Source organism: Cucurbita pepo, chromosome 8 (assembly GCF_057944985.1).
Source record: "Cucurbita pepo subsp. pepo isolate OVF chromosome 8, ASM5794498v1, whole genome shotgun sequence".
Classification (NCBI taxonomy): domain Eukaryota; kingdom Viridiplantae; phylum Streptophyta; class Magnoliopsida; order Cucurbitales; family Cucurbitaceae; genus Cucurbita; species Cucurbita pepo.
Window position 1 is genome coordinate 2,546,856 of NC_141805.1, and position 14,371 is coordinate 2,561,226.

The window sequence follows — 14,371 nt, forward strand, 5'->3', positions numbered from 1 at the left end:
CGTTCAATTTTGTGTTTATCAAAATGACCCGTTACTTTAAAAAATAATATTTTAAAGTTAAATTATAATTGGGAAAAAATTATTATTTTTTCTAATTTTCAAAATTTTGAAATCTAAGATTATATCCATTATAGAAATTAATTTTAATATTTTAAATTATAGATACTAAATTTCAAAATTTCAAAATTTTAAAATTTAAATTCATTTTAAAGATTGAATATATTCTAAATTTCACAATATTAAAATTTATCACTTTTATTTTTATACGAAGATTCCTACAATTTTTAATTCTAAAAAAATGTTTTAAGGACAATAATTTTAAAGCAGTGAGTAGTCATTAAATACAAAAATATATAATTTAAACTATTTATTAATTCAAGCATATTTATTAGAGAAAATATTAATTAGTGTCAAAATTATTAAACTAATATATATATATATATATATATATATATATATATATATATATATATTAAATCAATTTGAAGGACTATAATATCATCTTAATTTCCGTATCTTGGTTTTCGTCTTATTCTAATTATTGATATGTTTTTTTTTTGTTAAAATTAAAATTAATATTAAAATTAAAAAATATAAGTTTTTATTAATTATTCTCTATTTTAGAAATATATAGATATTATTTTTTTTATTACATTAAAATTATTATTATTAATTTGATATATTTGGAGAAAATTTTGAAAGTAAAATTTCATGAATTAATTTAAAAATAACAAAAAAATTTTTTTTTTTTTTTGAACATTACAATCAAATGCATACTTTTTCTTATGTTTCTCTTTAATGATTCTTTGAATCTTATCAAATTAAAAATTAAAGTGTCTCCACTATTGTTTTTATTTTTTAATAATTATTATTTACTTTTGAAATAAATTTATTATTTTTATAAATAATAAATTAATTATGCACCTACCCCTTTGCGTGCTCAAAGGCTTGTCCATAGAATATAATTTCTTCTATCGCCAACAATTAGACCAGTGTCAAATCGTTGGAGTGGAATGAAACATTACTTGCAAGGGTGTGAAAATCTCTTCCTAATAGCTAAAATTGTGAGGCTGACGATAATACGTAACAGACAATATTGGACAATATATGCAAGCGATGGACTTTCACTGTTCAAATGATATTAGAATTATATACTGGGCAGTGTGCTAGTAAGGACGTTAGGCCACCTCGGTTGGAGAGGGATTTTCAAACATTTCTTATATGGGTATGGAAACCTCTCTCTACTAGACGCATTTTAGAATTATGAGGCTGACGGCGATAGTAACGAGCCAAAACGGACAATATCTATGAACAGTGGGTTTCAGCTGTTACAAATGGTATCAAACCCAGACATGGGGCACTGTACTAGTGAGGACGTTGTGCCCCAGAGGGATAGATGGTGAGAATTCATTCATATAATATTATTTATAACTATTTTTAATAATTTAGTCCCGACTTCTACTTTTATAACTAAATAGGTATCGTAATATGCGTTTTATCAACTAAGATACGCTCAAATTCTCATTTTAACTCATGATTTTATTATTCAATTAATCCTAAAACTTTTTATATTTTCATTTTAGTCCTAAATCTTTTTGTATTTTCATTTTAGTCCCGGATATTTTGATTATTTAACTTAGACGTGTTCTTAGTTTAAACAATTTCACTTGTGCACAACTTTCCCTATAAAGCAATTTAAAAAATACAAGGAAAAAACCTAAAAAATGGCCTTTTAAAGGAACAATTTGAGACCATAAATCTAAAAATATATAAATAATAAGATAAGAATAAAATTTTATTATTATTTCATTTTTTAATTTCGCCTAATTTTTAAAAAAATATATAAAAATAGATAAAGAAAATAGAAACAAACAAAATAAACACTTAGTGTTTAATTTTTTTAAATAAAAAATTAGTTTAATATGGAATAAAATTTAAAAGAATAATAATATTATTATTTTATTTCCAAAATTTAGCAAATATAAATAGGTAACAAAAAAGTCCAAAAATTTTGCTTAATTTTCTAAAGTAAAAAAAAAGAATATATAATTATTATTAATTTATTTTCAAAATTGGACTTTAATTTTAAAAAATATATAAAAATAGATAGAAAAAATGAAGGAGTCCACGTGCTTAATTTTCAAATATTATATAAAATAAAAGAAAGTAATTATCGCTTGAAAACAAAATAAAAATAGGATTTTTATTTATTTATTTTTAAATATAAAATAAAACGAAAACTTTGAAATTAAGAAGGGATAATATAGGTAAAATTATGAAATACATATTTAAAAAAAAAAAAAAATGAATATTTTATTTATTCTGACTCAGCTTGGACGTCCTCTCCTATAAATAGGAGAAGACAAAGCGGAAGAGAGACGGAGAAAAAACAGAGAAATGCAGTGCTCCGATTTTACCTACTCTGGAGGCGATTACAGCATCTTAATCCCTTCGAGCCCTAGTATTACCGGCCGGCGGCAAATTTCCGGCCAGCGATCTCGGGTTTTCTTCCCCAACACTCCGCCGTGCAATTCGACTCGCTTGCCGTCTCTTTCTATTAGAGCAAAGGCCTCGTTCAACGGAGGAATCGCCTCTTCCGAGGCCGCCGATGGATCCTTCTACGATTTGCTAGGCATTTCCGAGTCTGGATCCTTGGCGGAAATTAAGCGCGCCTACAAGCAACTCGCTCGGAAGTACCATCCGGATGTGTCGCCGCCGGGCCGGGCAGAGGAGTATACGAAGAGGTTCATTCGTGTTCAGGAGGCGTACGAGACATTGTCGGATCCGAGGAGGAGAGCGTTGTATGACAGAGATATGGTTGGAGGCCTTCAAGTCGCGTTCTCTGCTAGGAGACGATTTGATGTCGATGAGGTATTGGTTCAATTTATCTATCGATTCTCGTTTGTATTTCAGTATTTTAGGGGAAATTGCGTTTGATTGTTGGTGGATTTTGAAATCTTCTGTGTTGATTTTGTGTTTTCCCTTGTTTTTGAGGTGTTTCATGTTTAATTGGTATGAGTGAAGGATATTTTCTTGTTAGATGCTCCTTTGGTTCTGGATTTTTGGTGTGAGGAAAGGAATCGTCCGCTTCTGGTTCTTTGTTTCTTTCTTTGGTAGTTTTCTGACTCTATCCGATAAAAGCTGCTGAAGGAATGGTGGAGGGCGGTACCGTTCCTATTGGAGCAAGGGTATTCAATTGGCTATTCAATTCTTTGTTATTCTTTGTTCTGTAATTAAGACTAAGAGATCGATTGCAATTGGCTAATCTACTGTTTTCTCGACAACTTTCTCCAAATATGGAATTTCTTTCCTACTTCATTTGATTGTGTTTCTAGAAAGTCTGAAATTACTTTGTCAACGTCTCCCAGAAATCTTTCCCCGCTGTATCAAACAAAAACTTGAGTTAATCCCACCTGGGACCTGCCATTTTTGATCTTCCATTTGAATGCCATAACTCAATCTTTCAATTTGACTTGAATCCAGGGAGTTCCGGATAAAAGTGCATGGAAGAGTTGTTGGAAAGCTCAGATCTCAGAATTGAAGAGAAGAAGCATGGATAAGGATTCGAAACACAATTTGTCCTGGGGAGATCGAATGCGCCAACAAATGAATGAACAGGTTTGATTGAAATTATAGATTCATACTTGAGCAGCCATAAGTAAATAGAAAACGACCCATTTGAGAATCATAATAAATTTGTTTTTAGTTTTCCTCATACTTCCAATTCTTCCCCTTTCCTGTTTATAATCTGCTCTAAAACGATTGATTGAAAACTTGCCCCACAAGGCCATAAATAATCTGCACCATCACTGTATCTTGTGAATACAAAATTTCCCAATATCCTCTTTGACCTATATTATTGTCTCGACTGTAACAGAATCAGCCCACTTTCTATATAAGGCTCTTTATCATCCCTTTCTTTCAAACTCCTGAAATTAGGTCTTCAAATTGAATTTGAAATCGTTTCTCAGATTGGTTTCAAATTTAGGAGGTCCGTTATATTTCACAATCCTACCAAATCTGACCTTTTCTAGATTGATTTTTCTAGATGACCAGCTAGAGTTGATAATAAAATGAACAAGAAGGGAAAAGAAAGTTGGGAAGGAGGAGGGAGTGCAGGATGGATTTACATGTTATTATCTTTTTAAGATTATTTATAGATATATAATAAATATTCTAGAAAAAATAGGAGTAAATAAGATATATATTTTGAACGATCATTGTTACCGAGTGGATGAAATTGTTAGTACTACATTTCAAACTATATCTAATCTTTGCAAAATAACATTAGTACCCTTAACACAGATAATTATTTCGGTCTTGCTCTTATCACTTTCTTTATTTAATTTATACCCCAAGAGTTCGCTTAGTGTCGTTCCACTTATATCTCTATATCTTTAGATCTTCTTCTTTTTTTATTTTTCTTCCTTAACTTTGAAATATCATATTTAAAAAAGAGCTTTCTCGTTTAGGAGCATTCTCAAACATAAATATAAACAAAAATTGAACTTTAAGTAACCATAAATATAAACAAAAATTGAACTTTAAGTAACCAATTTCATCGGGAAAGAATCAATTTGAAAACAAATTCATTTTTTTTTTTCTTCATATAAAAAATCTAACATTTTGCTTGAAACAAGCATCCACCAAATAACCTATTAATATTTAAATGTCTTGTCAAAATTATTGTACGTTAGTAGTTGATTTAAATGTTTTGACAAAATTATACGTGAATCACCAAATTACCTATTAAGATTTAAATGTCTTAACAAAATTGTACGTTAGTAGTTGATTTAAATGACTTGACAAAATTGTACGTGAATTCAATACACTTAGAATATGAGTCTAAATTATGTGGTTATTTTGTTTACCAACTAATAATTGTATAAATTTTGTTTACCAACTATTAGATCTATTGGATGTGACAGAACACTAAAAAAAAAAAAATCATTGATTTTATCCATTAAATATCTTTAAATTGAGTTAAAATTCAAATTTCACACTTTAATATCAATGTCTATTTCATTTAGTACGCATTTATAAGTAGATAGAGTTGGTCCCTTTATTGAACTAATGTGATGCGACTCAAATCAACAATTGATAAAATAAATTATAAAATTACATTAAATCATTAAATTCAAAATGGTGCATTCTTTTAAATTAATGAAAGAAAAAAAGCATTTTATATGGTTGTTGACTCATTAATGCATGAAAGTAAATGAAAATTCATCAATAATTATGGAACCGACTAATTAATTTTAATTTATTAATTTCTACCCGTCTCAAAATTAGCTATTACAAATTGAATATGGCTTTTTGTTGCCTTAAATGGAAACCAACCAATTAGTTTTAATTTATTAATTAATTTAAAACCTACAACTTTACCCCTAATAATTGATTCAACATAATTTAAATTCTGCTTTTTCTCCATATAATTCTGTTGTAAAAAAGGAGCTCATGATATATATATATATATATATATATATATATAATTTAAAATTTTAATGAACAAAAAATTGAAAATGATTATAAAAAAAAAATCTACCTTTTTTTTTTCATAAAAAAAAAAAGAAAAAAGAAAAAAAAAGCAAAGAATAAGAAATTGTATGGCAATTACCAAAAGTCGTTAAGTTATATTAAAAAGAAAAAAATTGTTAAGTTATTAAATGTAGAATTTAATAATATTTTTTTATTTTAAAAAAATCTAATTTAATAGATTATAATCATTAATTAGGTGAGAAAATTGATAAAATGTTTAAAATTAAATAATTGATGCCTAGTTTAATTGGTTACTAATTAATACATAAAATTATAAACTTCACGTAAATCCATTTCTTTATGTAGACTAATAATAATTCTATTTCTTTACAAAATTACTTTTTTTAGATATTTAAAAACATCAAATTTGTATAAAATTTACAAATTAAAGATATATTTCTTGTTATTACTTTCTTTAATCTTTAATATTTGAATTAATTTTGAAAACTAAATTATAAAAAAAAAAAAAAAAAAAGGGCAAATAAGTCTAATTTTTCAAAATTATAATCTATTTTATCTTTCATTCCAGGTTTTTTTTTCGAATGGTTTTCATGGTGGTCGCTTTCTCGGGAGGAAAATAGAGGACCCGCGGACAAATACTCGAAAGAAATGCATAGAAAAAGCTAAGATTTTAAAGATTTTGTTCTAATTTATCGAAGATTGTTTCAATAAGAATTTCCAACATTACCCTTGATATATTCGGGATGTTAAATTTTCATCGACGTGTCTAACATTTCGAAGTCCACACCCGACATATACATATAGAGTAAATCGACAATAAGATTAATTTAGAGTTTCTTAAGATAAGAAACAATTTCAACAATAAAATTAATTAGATAAATTGGATAACTTAGCTGAGTGTTGAGCTTCGATCTTAATGCAACCATTGGATGTCATTGTGGCATCACACATATTGGTTCCTCATCTCCCTCCGAATCTGCTGCTTCTTGAGGATCTGGAAATCCCTTTAAGATCTACGAGTATACGAGTATAGTTCGAGGTTGAGATTTGTTCAAAAACACTCTTAAACACGTCTTTAATGATTCAAAAGCAAGGATATCGTGTGAAACCCTACTCGGTGGGCTGAATCAACGTCCAGCCACTCTAATGCCGTCGTTTGTGTGCACTACTTCGCTCAGTGTCACAACCTAACAATGGTTGTGCCCCCAAGTAAGTCATCGAGGATGATGACTACTTTAAGTAGGGAAGAAGGTCACAACTATGAGGAGAGTAGGTTGCGACCCTCATGTTACGACGAGAGAAGCGGCTGTTGGATGATGAAAGTCCCACATCGGCTAATTTAGGGAATGATCATGGGTTTATAAACAAAGAATACTCTCTCCATTGGCATGAGGCCTTTTGGGGAAGCCAAAGCAAACCCATGAGAGCTTATGCTCAAAGTGGACAATATCATACCATTGTGGAGAGTCGTGTTCGTCTAACACGGTATTAGAGCCATGCCCTAAAACTTAGTCGTGCCAGTAGATTGGTAAATCCTCAAATATCGAACAAAGGAATCCAAAAGAAAAGGAGTCAAGCCTCCTCGAAGGCAGTCAAAAATGACTAAGACTCCAAAGGAGTCGAGGCTCGATTCAGGGGATGTGCACTTTGTTCGAGGGGAGGTGTTGGATGATAAAAGTCCCACATCGGCTAATTTAGAGAATGATCATGGGTTTATAAACAAAGAATACTCTCTCCATTGGCATGAGGCCTTTTGGGGAAGCCAAAGCAAACCCATGAGAGCTTATGCTCAAAGTGGACAATATCATACCATTGTGGAGAGTCGTGTTCGTCTAACAGCGGCAACCCTCAAGTGGAGCTCATCCGGCCATGCGAGGGTCTAGACGAGCGCCATGATGCGACCAAGGGAGATGGTGCACCACTTAAACTAATCGTCTTCCTCGATGACTTACTTGAGCACAACCACTCCTTGGACCGTGACACTCAGAATGAGCTCGGCAACGGTAAATTACTCATAAACAAATCAGTTTCACCAAAATTACTATTTCTAAAACTATTTTCAAACATGCCTGAGATCGTTTTGAAGAGATCTTAAAATCAATTACTACATGGAAGGAAAGGTAAGATTTGATAATATACCTCATGCAAGTACCAAGAAGCAAAGGCGTCTGTGGCAGCATAATGCAGTTGCTCCTTAGATAACACAGCGACCTCCCAGTTTCCAAGTCTGATCTTGCTGGGTTTTGGAAGCTACAAAGTTCAATAAATTTGAATAAAGACCGTGTAAAAATTCAAGCTCACTGTTAGCAGATACTGTTCGTTTTGGCCCGTTGCATATCGCCGTTAGCCTCACGGTTTTAAAACGAGTCTATTAGTAAGAGATTTCTACACCCTTATAAAGAATGTTTCGTTCCCCTCTCCAACCGATGTAGAATCTCACAATTCACCCCCCTTTGGGGCCCAGCGTCCTCACTGGTACACCACTCAGTGTCTAGCTCTGATACCATTTGTAACAGTCTAAGCCAATCACTAGTAGATATTGTCTGCTTTTGTCCATTACGTATCACCGTCAGCCTCATGGTTTTAAAACACGTCTATTAGGGAGAGATTTCCACACCCTTATAAAGAATGTTTCGTTCCCCTCTCCAACCGATGTGAGATCTCACAATCAGATTTTGATCTACAAATTGCTTGAGCTAACGATCTCTATGAACATTCACTCAAAACTAACGGTAATGGATGATAAAGAGAGAATATATCAACCTCTTTTGATATGAGCGCCTCAGTTAAAGATCCAAGGCTCCATTTTTTGGGAACTCCAGCAAGCTTTCGATTAGCTAGATTCGAGATCTCGTCGACTGCTTTGATAGACACGTTATGATCTTTAAAAACTTTCATAGCATCATTAACAATGCCAACTCCAGCCTGAAGATTTTCAGCATGATTGATTGAAATAGGTTATTTTATAAACAGATCAGGAAAATTAAATTCCAAAATCTGTCGTAGTGATGCTTCAAACCTTACTGAGTGTGTCATCTTCAAGAAGAGCCTGCAAACTTCGGGGTATTCCTGAATGAATGATATGCATCACATGGCACTGTGAATGGTCCAAGCACAGTTGCATGACTGCTGCCTTTCCGGGTGGAACACCTGCAAGATGAATTCATATCAAATGTGTCAAAAACAGTAAAAATTAGTGTTTTGATCAACATATTTCAGGGAATCCGTGACCAAAGTAAACACGGAATCAGCCTCCTTGCTGACACATCGGCCTGTGTCTGACTCTGTTACCATTGTAACGGTACAAGATTACCGCTAGCAAATATTGTCCTCTTTGAGCTTCCACTCAAGGCTTTTAAAACATGTCTGCTAGGAAGAGGTTTCCACATCCTTATAAAGAATGTTTCGTTCTCCTCCCCAACCGATGTGGGATTTCACAATCCACCCCATTCGGATCCCAGCATCCTTGTTGGCACACCGCCTCATGTCCACCCCCTTCGGAGTTCAGCCTCCTCGCTAGCACATCACCTGATATCATTTATAACAGCCCAAACCCACCACTAGCACATATTGTCCTCTTTGGGTCTTCCCTTTCGAGGTTCCTCTCAAGATTTTTAAAACGCGTCTGCTAGAAAAAGGTTTCCACACCCTTATAAAGAATGTTTCATTCTACTCCCCAACCAACGCGGGATCTCACACAAGCAAGACGGCGAAAGAAACATTTTCTGCCCTTTCAAGAACTCGCTCCTTCTCTCTCTCTCTGAAAGACTGATTTCTTAATTCATTTAACCATCTGCTAACAGTGGGTATTGTGAGCTAATCATTACAGAACATGAACTGATATTGCAATTAACTAACCCTCCTAAGATTCTGAAAATTCAACCGATTCAATGTGTGCTTGAGAGAGTTCACCTACTAACTTAACTGTTAGCAACATGTTTAATCAAATTTGATTGAGCATAATAGAGTTTAATCAACGGCGAAATGAACATTTTCATGCAATTTTCACCACATAAATCTTTGTGACTTTTTGTTTGTGTCTTTTTGTTTATTTTATGTTTGTGGTGTGTGAGTATGATCATTCTTAAGTTGGCTTCAATGAATTCAAATGAGTGACTGACCTCTTCTAAACGTGGGTTTCCACTCGATATCGAATCCGATAGTAATTTGATCCATTCCTTTCCTCATGGAGTTGATTTTCTTTGCTAGCTCCCTGGACGCTCTATCTACCTCACTAGCAGTTCTACTATAAACAATTCGGCCACCAAATTTCAAGGCAGGAAATCTCATCTTCGAGGTAACTGCAAACGAAAACAGTAAAAAAAACGCACTCATAATCTCAATCCATCTCAAAAAAAGCCCTAAATCCTCAAAAGATAGTTCGAAAATACCTCGACAGGGCGATAATGGAGAAGAATGTGGAGACTGGAGAGACGAAATGGAGCGAGGCAATCGACGGCCGGAGTTGGGAGAAACACACAAGACCTCATTTTCTCGTCGCCTTTTGGCGGTGGTGGACTGATATGCAGCTTCAATGGCCTCGATCGCCTGGAGTTGCTGTTCCGTAAATGGCTGATCGAACTCCGATAAGGAGAACGAATACGACGAAGAAGGTGAAGAACAGACGGAGAGCTCCGTCGACGCTCCGGCACGGTTGCTACTGCAGGAGAATTCCATTTTCAGTTTAATGGAGCCGTCGCTTTTCAGACGGAGGAAAAATTGATTGAAGGTGGAAGAAAGGTTCGTTGTTTAAAATGTGAAGAGCTTTATTATTATTATTATTATTATTATTTATAATTAAAGTATATTCCAAAATATATTTAAAAATTTAACCTAATTAATTTTTAAATTAATAATTCCATTAAATTATAATTTTATGTCTAATAAGAATTTTATATATTAAAAAAAATTAAATTAATTAAATATATTAAATATAATTTTTTACTTTTCTAAAATCGGCAAAAATCCACCTCTTATTTTCGTCAGTAAGAGTCCCGAGGGACCTCCGAGGCATTGGCTTTCACTAAAAAATTTACCGACCATACTTATAATTCAATCAATCTGATAGTTTAATAATTACCGGACAAGAATCGAACTATCGTTACAATGATGATTAGTGTTCTATCTATTGTTCCAGCTCAGAAATAAAAAAAATATTTAGAAACATGTATTTTTATAAATGTAATTATTAATATATTACATATTAAGCAAATACTTATAAAACATTTATTTTTTTTTTCTCTCCATGTTATTAACGTGGGCCTGTTAAATATGAGATGGAGAATGTCGGCCCAAAATACAAGCCCATTTACGAGGCCCATGTAGGTAGGAAATCGTGCTAGGCCCAAATTCATTACCCGGCTTTGTCTTTAGAGGCCCATCGAATCATGTAGCTTGTTCATTTAAGAGAGGATATGGATTATCTTATCTTCTTTGTCTCTCTAGGCCTTCTTGGACCCTTGTGTAGGTCGAGTCATAATACCCGACTCGATTAGGGTTACAATCGGTATAAATAGTAACTGGCCTCTCGGGTTTATTGCAACCTGGAAAAACTTGAGGTATCGGACCTATATTCGAAAACTTCTAATGGTCACGTTTCGTATGACCAGATTTACAATAACACTGACATACAATCTTCCAGTTTATTCGCGTAATTGTAATGAATTACCTAGCTAACTAGCTCACTCTCAGTTACGTTCTTGATTTGATTCATAATCGAGCGTCGTCGTGAAGTCAAACCTTATTTGTTTCATGCCCGAGTGAATCCTGATGAATACGATCATTCATCTCAGGGTTTTGTACATAAAATACAATCATTCAGTTATAATCACAATAATTTGAGTCGCTTAACTCGTGTTTCGCGATCTTTGATGAAAGCAAAACCGCATTAGATATTACAGTGTCGGTTTCATCTCAGCTGCTAGTTACATACAAATTGTAGATAAGTACCGGCTCTGAACGACAAGAAAACTAATCGAAGTACACATGAATGACAAAAACCGAGACAACACGAAGTAAGCATTGTCAAATCCAAGCACACAAAATGGCCAAAAACCGTCAAGACAAACCGAGCCGATGAAAAAATTATGTTTTAAATAATTTTTGTTTCACCAACTTTTTAATTTTGTTTTTAAAAAAAAAAAATTAAATAATTTACTTTTTCACTTGAAAAATTATGCACTATTTTTGCTTATTAAAATATTTTACGTATTTTTAATAAAAAAAAATATATTAAAAAATAAAAAAAAATATATATAGTTTAATCATAAATTCAAGGGTTTTGAAAAAATAGTTTATAGAAATATAGAGAGCAAAAAAAGAATGGAATTAAAATCCCAACCGGACAAACGACTCGCGGGAAACGATCCAACGGTTAACGGAAAACGTCCTGTGTTCAGCCAATAAAATATAAACACGTGTCACTCCTTTTTCTCCACTGGGTCCCGCATAATCTCCCGTGTAAAACGCACGCTTCTTTTACCGGTTCTACCGATCTCCAAATCCTGAATCGCATTACAGATGACACGTCATCATTCAATCTCAACCGTCCATCACACTCCCGTTGGAACCTATTTAAACGGCCTCCCACTCTTCATCTTCCTCGCCCTGCTCCTCTGAAACTTAGAACAACCTCCATTGCCACTTTCAAATTTCAATATCAGAGAGGAAAAAGAAAAAAAAATCCAACGAAGAGTTCATTTTGTTTTGATTTCTGTTTGTTTTTTGATTTTTCGGTTCAAATTTGATCAGCAATGTCTTTATTGGTAGACAAAACCAGCACTGGCCGCGAGTACAAGGTCAAGGACATGGCTCAAGCTGATTTCGGTCGCCTTGAGATCGATCTAGCTGAGGTTGAAATGCCTGGATTAATGGCTTGCAGAACAGAATATGGACCATCGCAGCCTTTCAAGGGAGCGAGAATCACTGGATCTCTTCACATGACGATCCAAACTGCCGTCCTCATGGAAACCCTAACCGCTCTCGGCGCTGAAGTCCGTTGGTGCTCCTGCAACATTTTCTCGACTCAGGACCACGCCGCCGCCGCCATGGCTCGCGATAGCGCCGCCGTGTTCGCCTGGAAAGGCGAGACTCTGCAGGAGTACTGGTGGTGCACCGAGCGGTCCTTGGATTGGGGCCCCGACGGTGGTCCGGATTTGATCGTTGACGATGGTGGCGATGTTACGCTGTTGATCCACGAAGGATTCAAGGCGGAGGAGGTCTTTGAAAAATCAGGGACGCTACCAGATCCTTCTTCAAGTACCAACTCTGAGTTTCAGATTGTGCTCACCATTATCAGAGATGGATTGAAGACCGATCCTAAGAGGTACCACAGGATGAAGGATAGATTGGTTGGTGTCTCGGAGGAGACAACCACTGGTGTTAAGAGGTTGTACCAGATGCAGGCTAATGGAACTTTGCTGTTCCCCGCCATTAATGTCAATGACTCTGTCACTAAGAGCAAGGTACTAATTCTCAGGTTATCACTAATTTTAGATCGAATCAAGCTTAATTTTAAGTATTAACCTCGTCCAATAATGCGAAAACTTCTTAAAATGTAGGTGAAGATGGTATTGTTTGAGATTTGATTACTGCTGTTTTAGATATGAACAAAGTATGATCAGAACATAGTTTTGGCATTAATTTGTTAGATAGTTTTCTGGGTGTTTAAATTTGTGCTTGAATCTGGCTGGTTAAGTATGATCAGAACATTAGTTTTGGCACCAATTTGTTGGATAATTTTCTGGGTGATTTTGTGAGATCTTGTATGCGGATTTCATGGACTGATTAAGCAATTGCCTTGAATATTTGATGAAACAGTTTGATAACTTGTATGGATGCCGCCACTCACTCCCTGATGGTTTGATGAGAGCTACTGATGTCATGATTGCTGGCAAGGTTGCTGTTGTGTGTGGCTATGGAGATGTTGGCAAGGGCTGTGCCTTCGCCCTCAAGCAAGGTGGAGCTCGTGTGATTATCACAGAGATAGACCCAATCTGTGCCCTCCAGGCATTGATGGAAGGCTTCCAGGTCTTGACCCTTAACGACATTGTCTCCGAGGCTGACATTTTTGTCACCACCACAGGCAACAAGGACATAATCATGGTGAGTGACATGAAGAAGATGAAGAACAATGCAATCGTCAGCAATATCGGTCACTTCGATAACGAGATCGACATAAATGGGCTCGAAACTTACCCCGGAGTGAAGCGGATTACAATCAAGCCTCAAACCGATAGGTGGGTCTTCCCCGAAACTAACTCGGGCATCATCGTGCTCGCTGAGGGACGGCTGATGAACTTGGGATGTGCCACTGGGCACCCCAGCTTTGTGATGTCCTGCTCATTCACAAACCAAGTGATTGCACAGCTTGAGCTTTGGAAGGAGAAGAGCTCTGGAAAGTATGAGAAGAAGGTCTATGTTTTGCCTAAGCATCTTGATGAGAAAGTTGCTGCTCTTCACCTTGGCAAGCTTGGAGCTAAGCTCACTAAGCTCACCAAGGACCAGGCTGACTACATTAGCGTCCCCATTGAAGGTCCTTACAAGCCTGCTCACTACAGGTATTGAACGGACAAGGTGAGACAATATCAGTTCTACGATTTCGGTTTGTTGTTTTTATTTCAATTAAGTATTAGAATTCATTATAGAGCGATAAGCTTCGATTTGTCATAAGAGGAGGCTATGCAATTTTCATAAAAGCAAATAAATGAAAATCGTTTCAATTTTATTATCTTACCTGTATCATGTTCGTTTTGGAAACACTTCCTATTTCATCTTTTCCCGAATCTCCTAAGAAATAGAAGTTTGAGAATGGTTAAATCACCCAACCTATACCGACCTAAAAGGGGAAAATTCATAGGTTCGATTTCTGCTG

The 14,371-nt window shown here is 34.8% G+C and overlaps 3 protein-coding genes across 3 annotated transcripts; 2 read left to right on the forward strand and 1 right to left on the reverse strand.

Annotated features, from left to right (window-relative positions):
• Nucleotides 1–2,382: 2,382 nt before the first annotated feature.
• On the forward strand, nt 2,383–3,717 carry LOC111800067 (chaperone protein dnaJ 20, chloroplastic). Its single transcript, XM_023683649.2, has 2 exons — nt 2,383–2,871; nt 3,484–3,717. The coding sequence occupies exons 1-2, from the start codon at nt 2,398–2,400 to the stop codon at nt 3,622–3,624; spliced, it is 615 nt and encodes a 204-aa protein (XP_023539417.2). The 5' UTR covers nt 2,383–2,397; the 3' UTR covers nt 3,625–3,717.
• A 2,445-nt stretch (nt 3,718–6,162) lies between these two features.
• WRNEXO (Werner syndrome-like exonuclease) lies at nt 6,163–10,249 on the reverse strand. Its single transcript, XM_023684305.2, has 6 exons — nt 9,891–10,249; nt 9,621–9,800; nt 8,519–8,649; nt 8,263–8,424; nt 7,639–7,749; nt 6,163–6,512 (listed from the first exon to the last, which is right to left on the reverse strand). The coding sequence occupies exons 1-6, from the start codon at nt 10,174–10,176 to the stop codon at nt 6,432–6,434; spliced, it is 951 nt and encodes a 316-aa protein (XP_023540073.1). The 5' UTR covers nt 10,177–10,249; the 3' UTR covers nt 6,163–6,431.
• Nucleotides 10,250–12,108: 1,859 nt separating this feature from the next.
• LOC111800710 (adenosylhomocysteinase-like) lies at nt 12,109–14,227 on the forward strand. Its single transcript, XM_023684522.2, has 2 exons — nt 12,109–12,962; nt 13,318–14,227. The coding sequence occupies exons 1-2, from the start codon at nt 12,252–12,254 to the stop codon at nt 14,062–14,064; spliced, it is 1,458 nt and encodes a 485-aa protein (XP_023540290.1). The 5' UTR covers nt 12,109–12,251; the 3' UTR covers nt 14,065–14,227.
• The last annotated feature ends 144 nt before the right edge of the window (nt 14,228–14,371 follow it).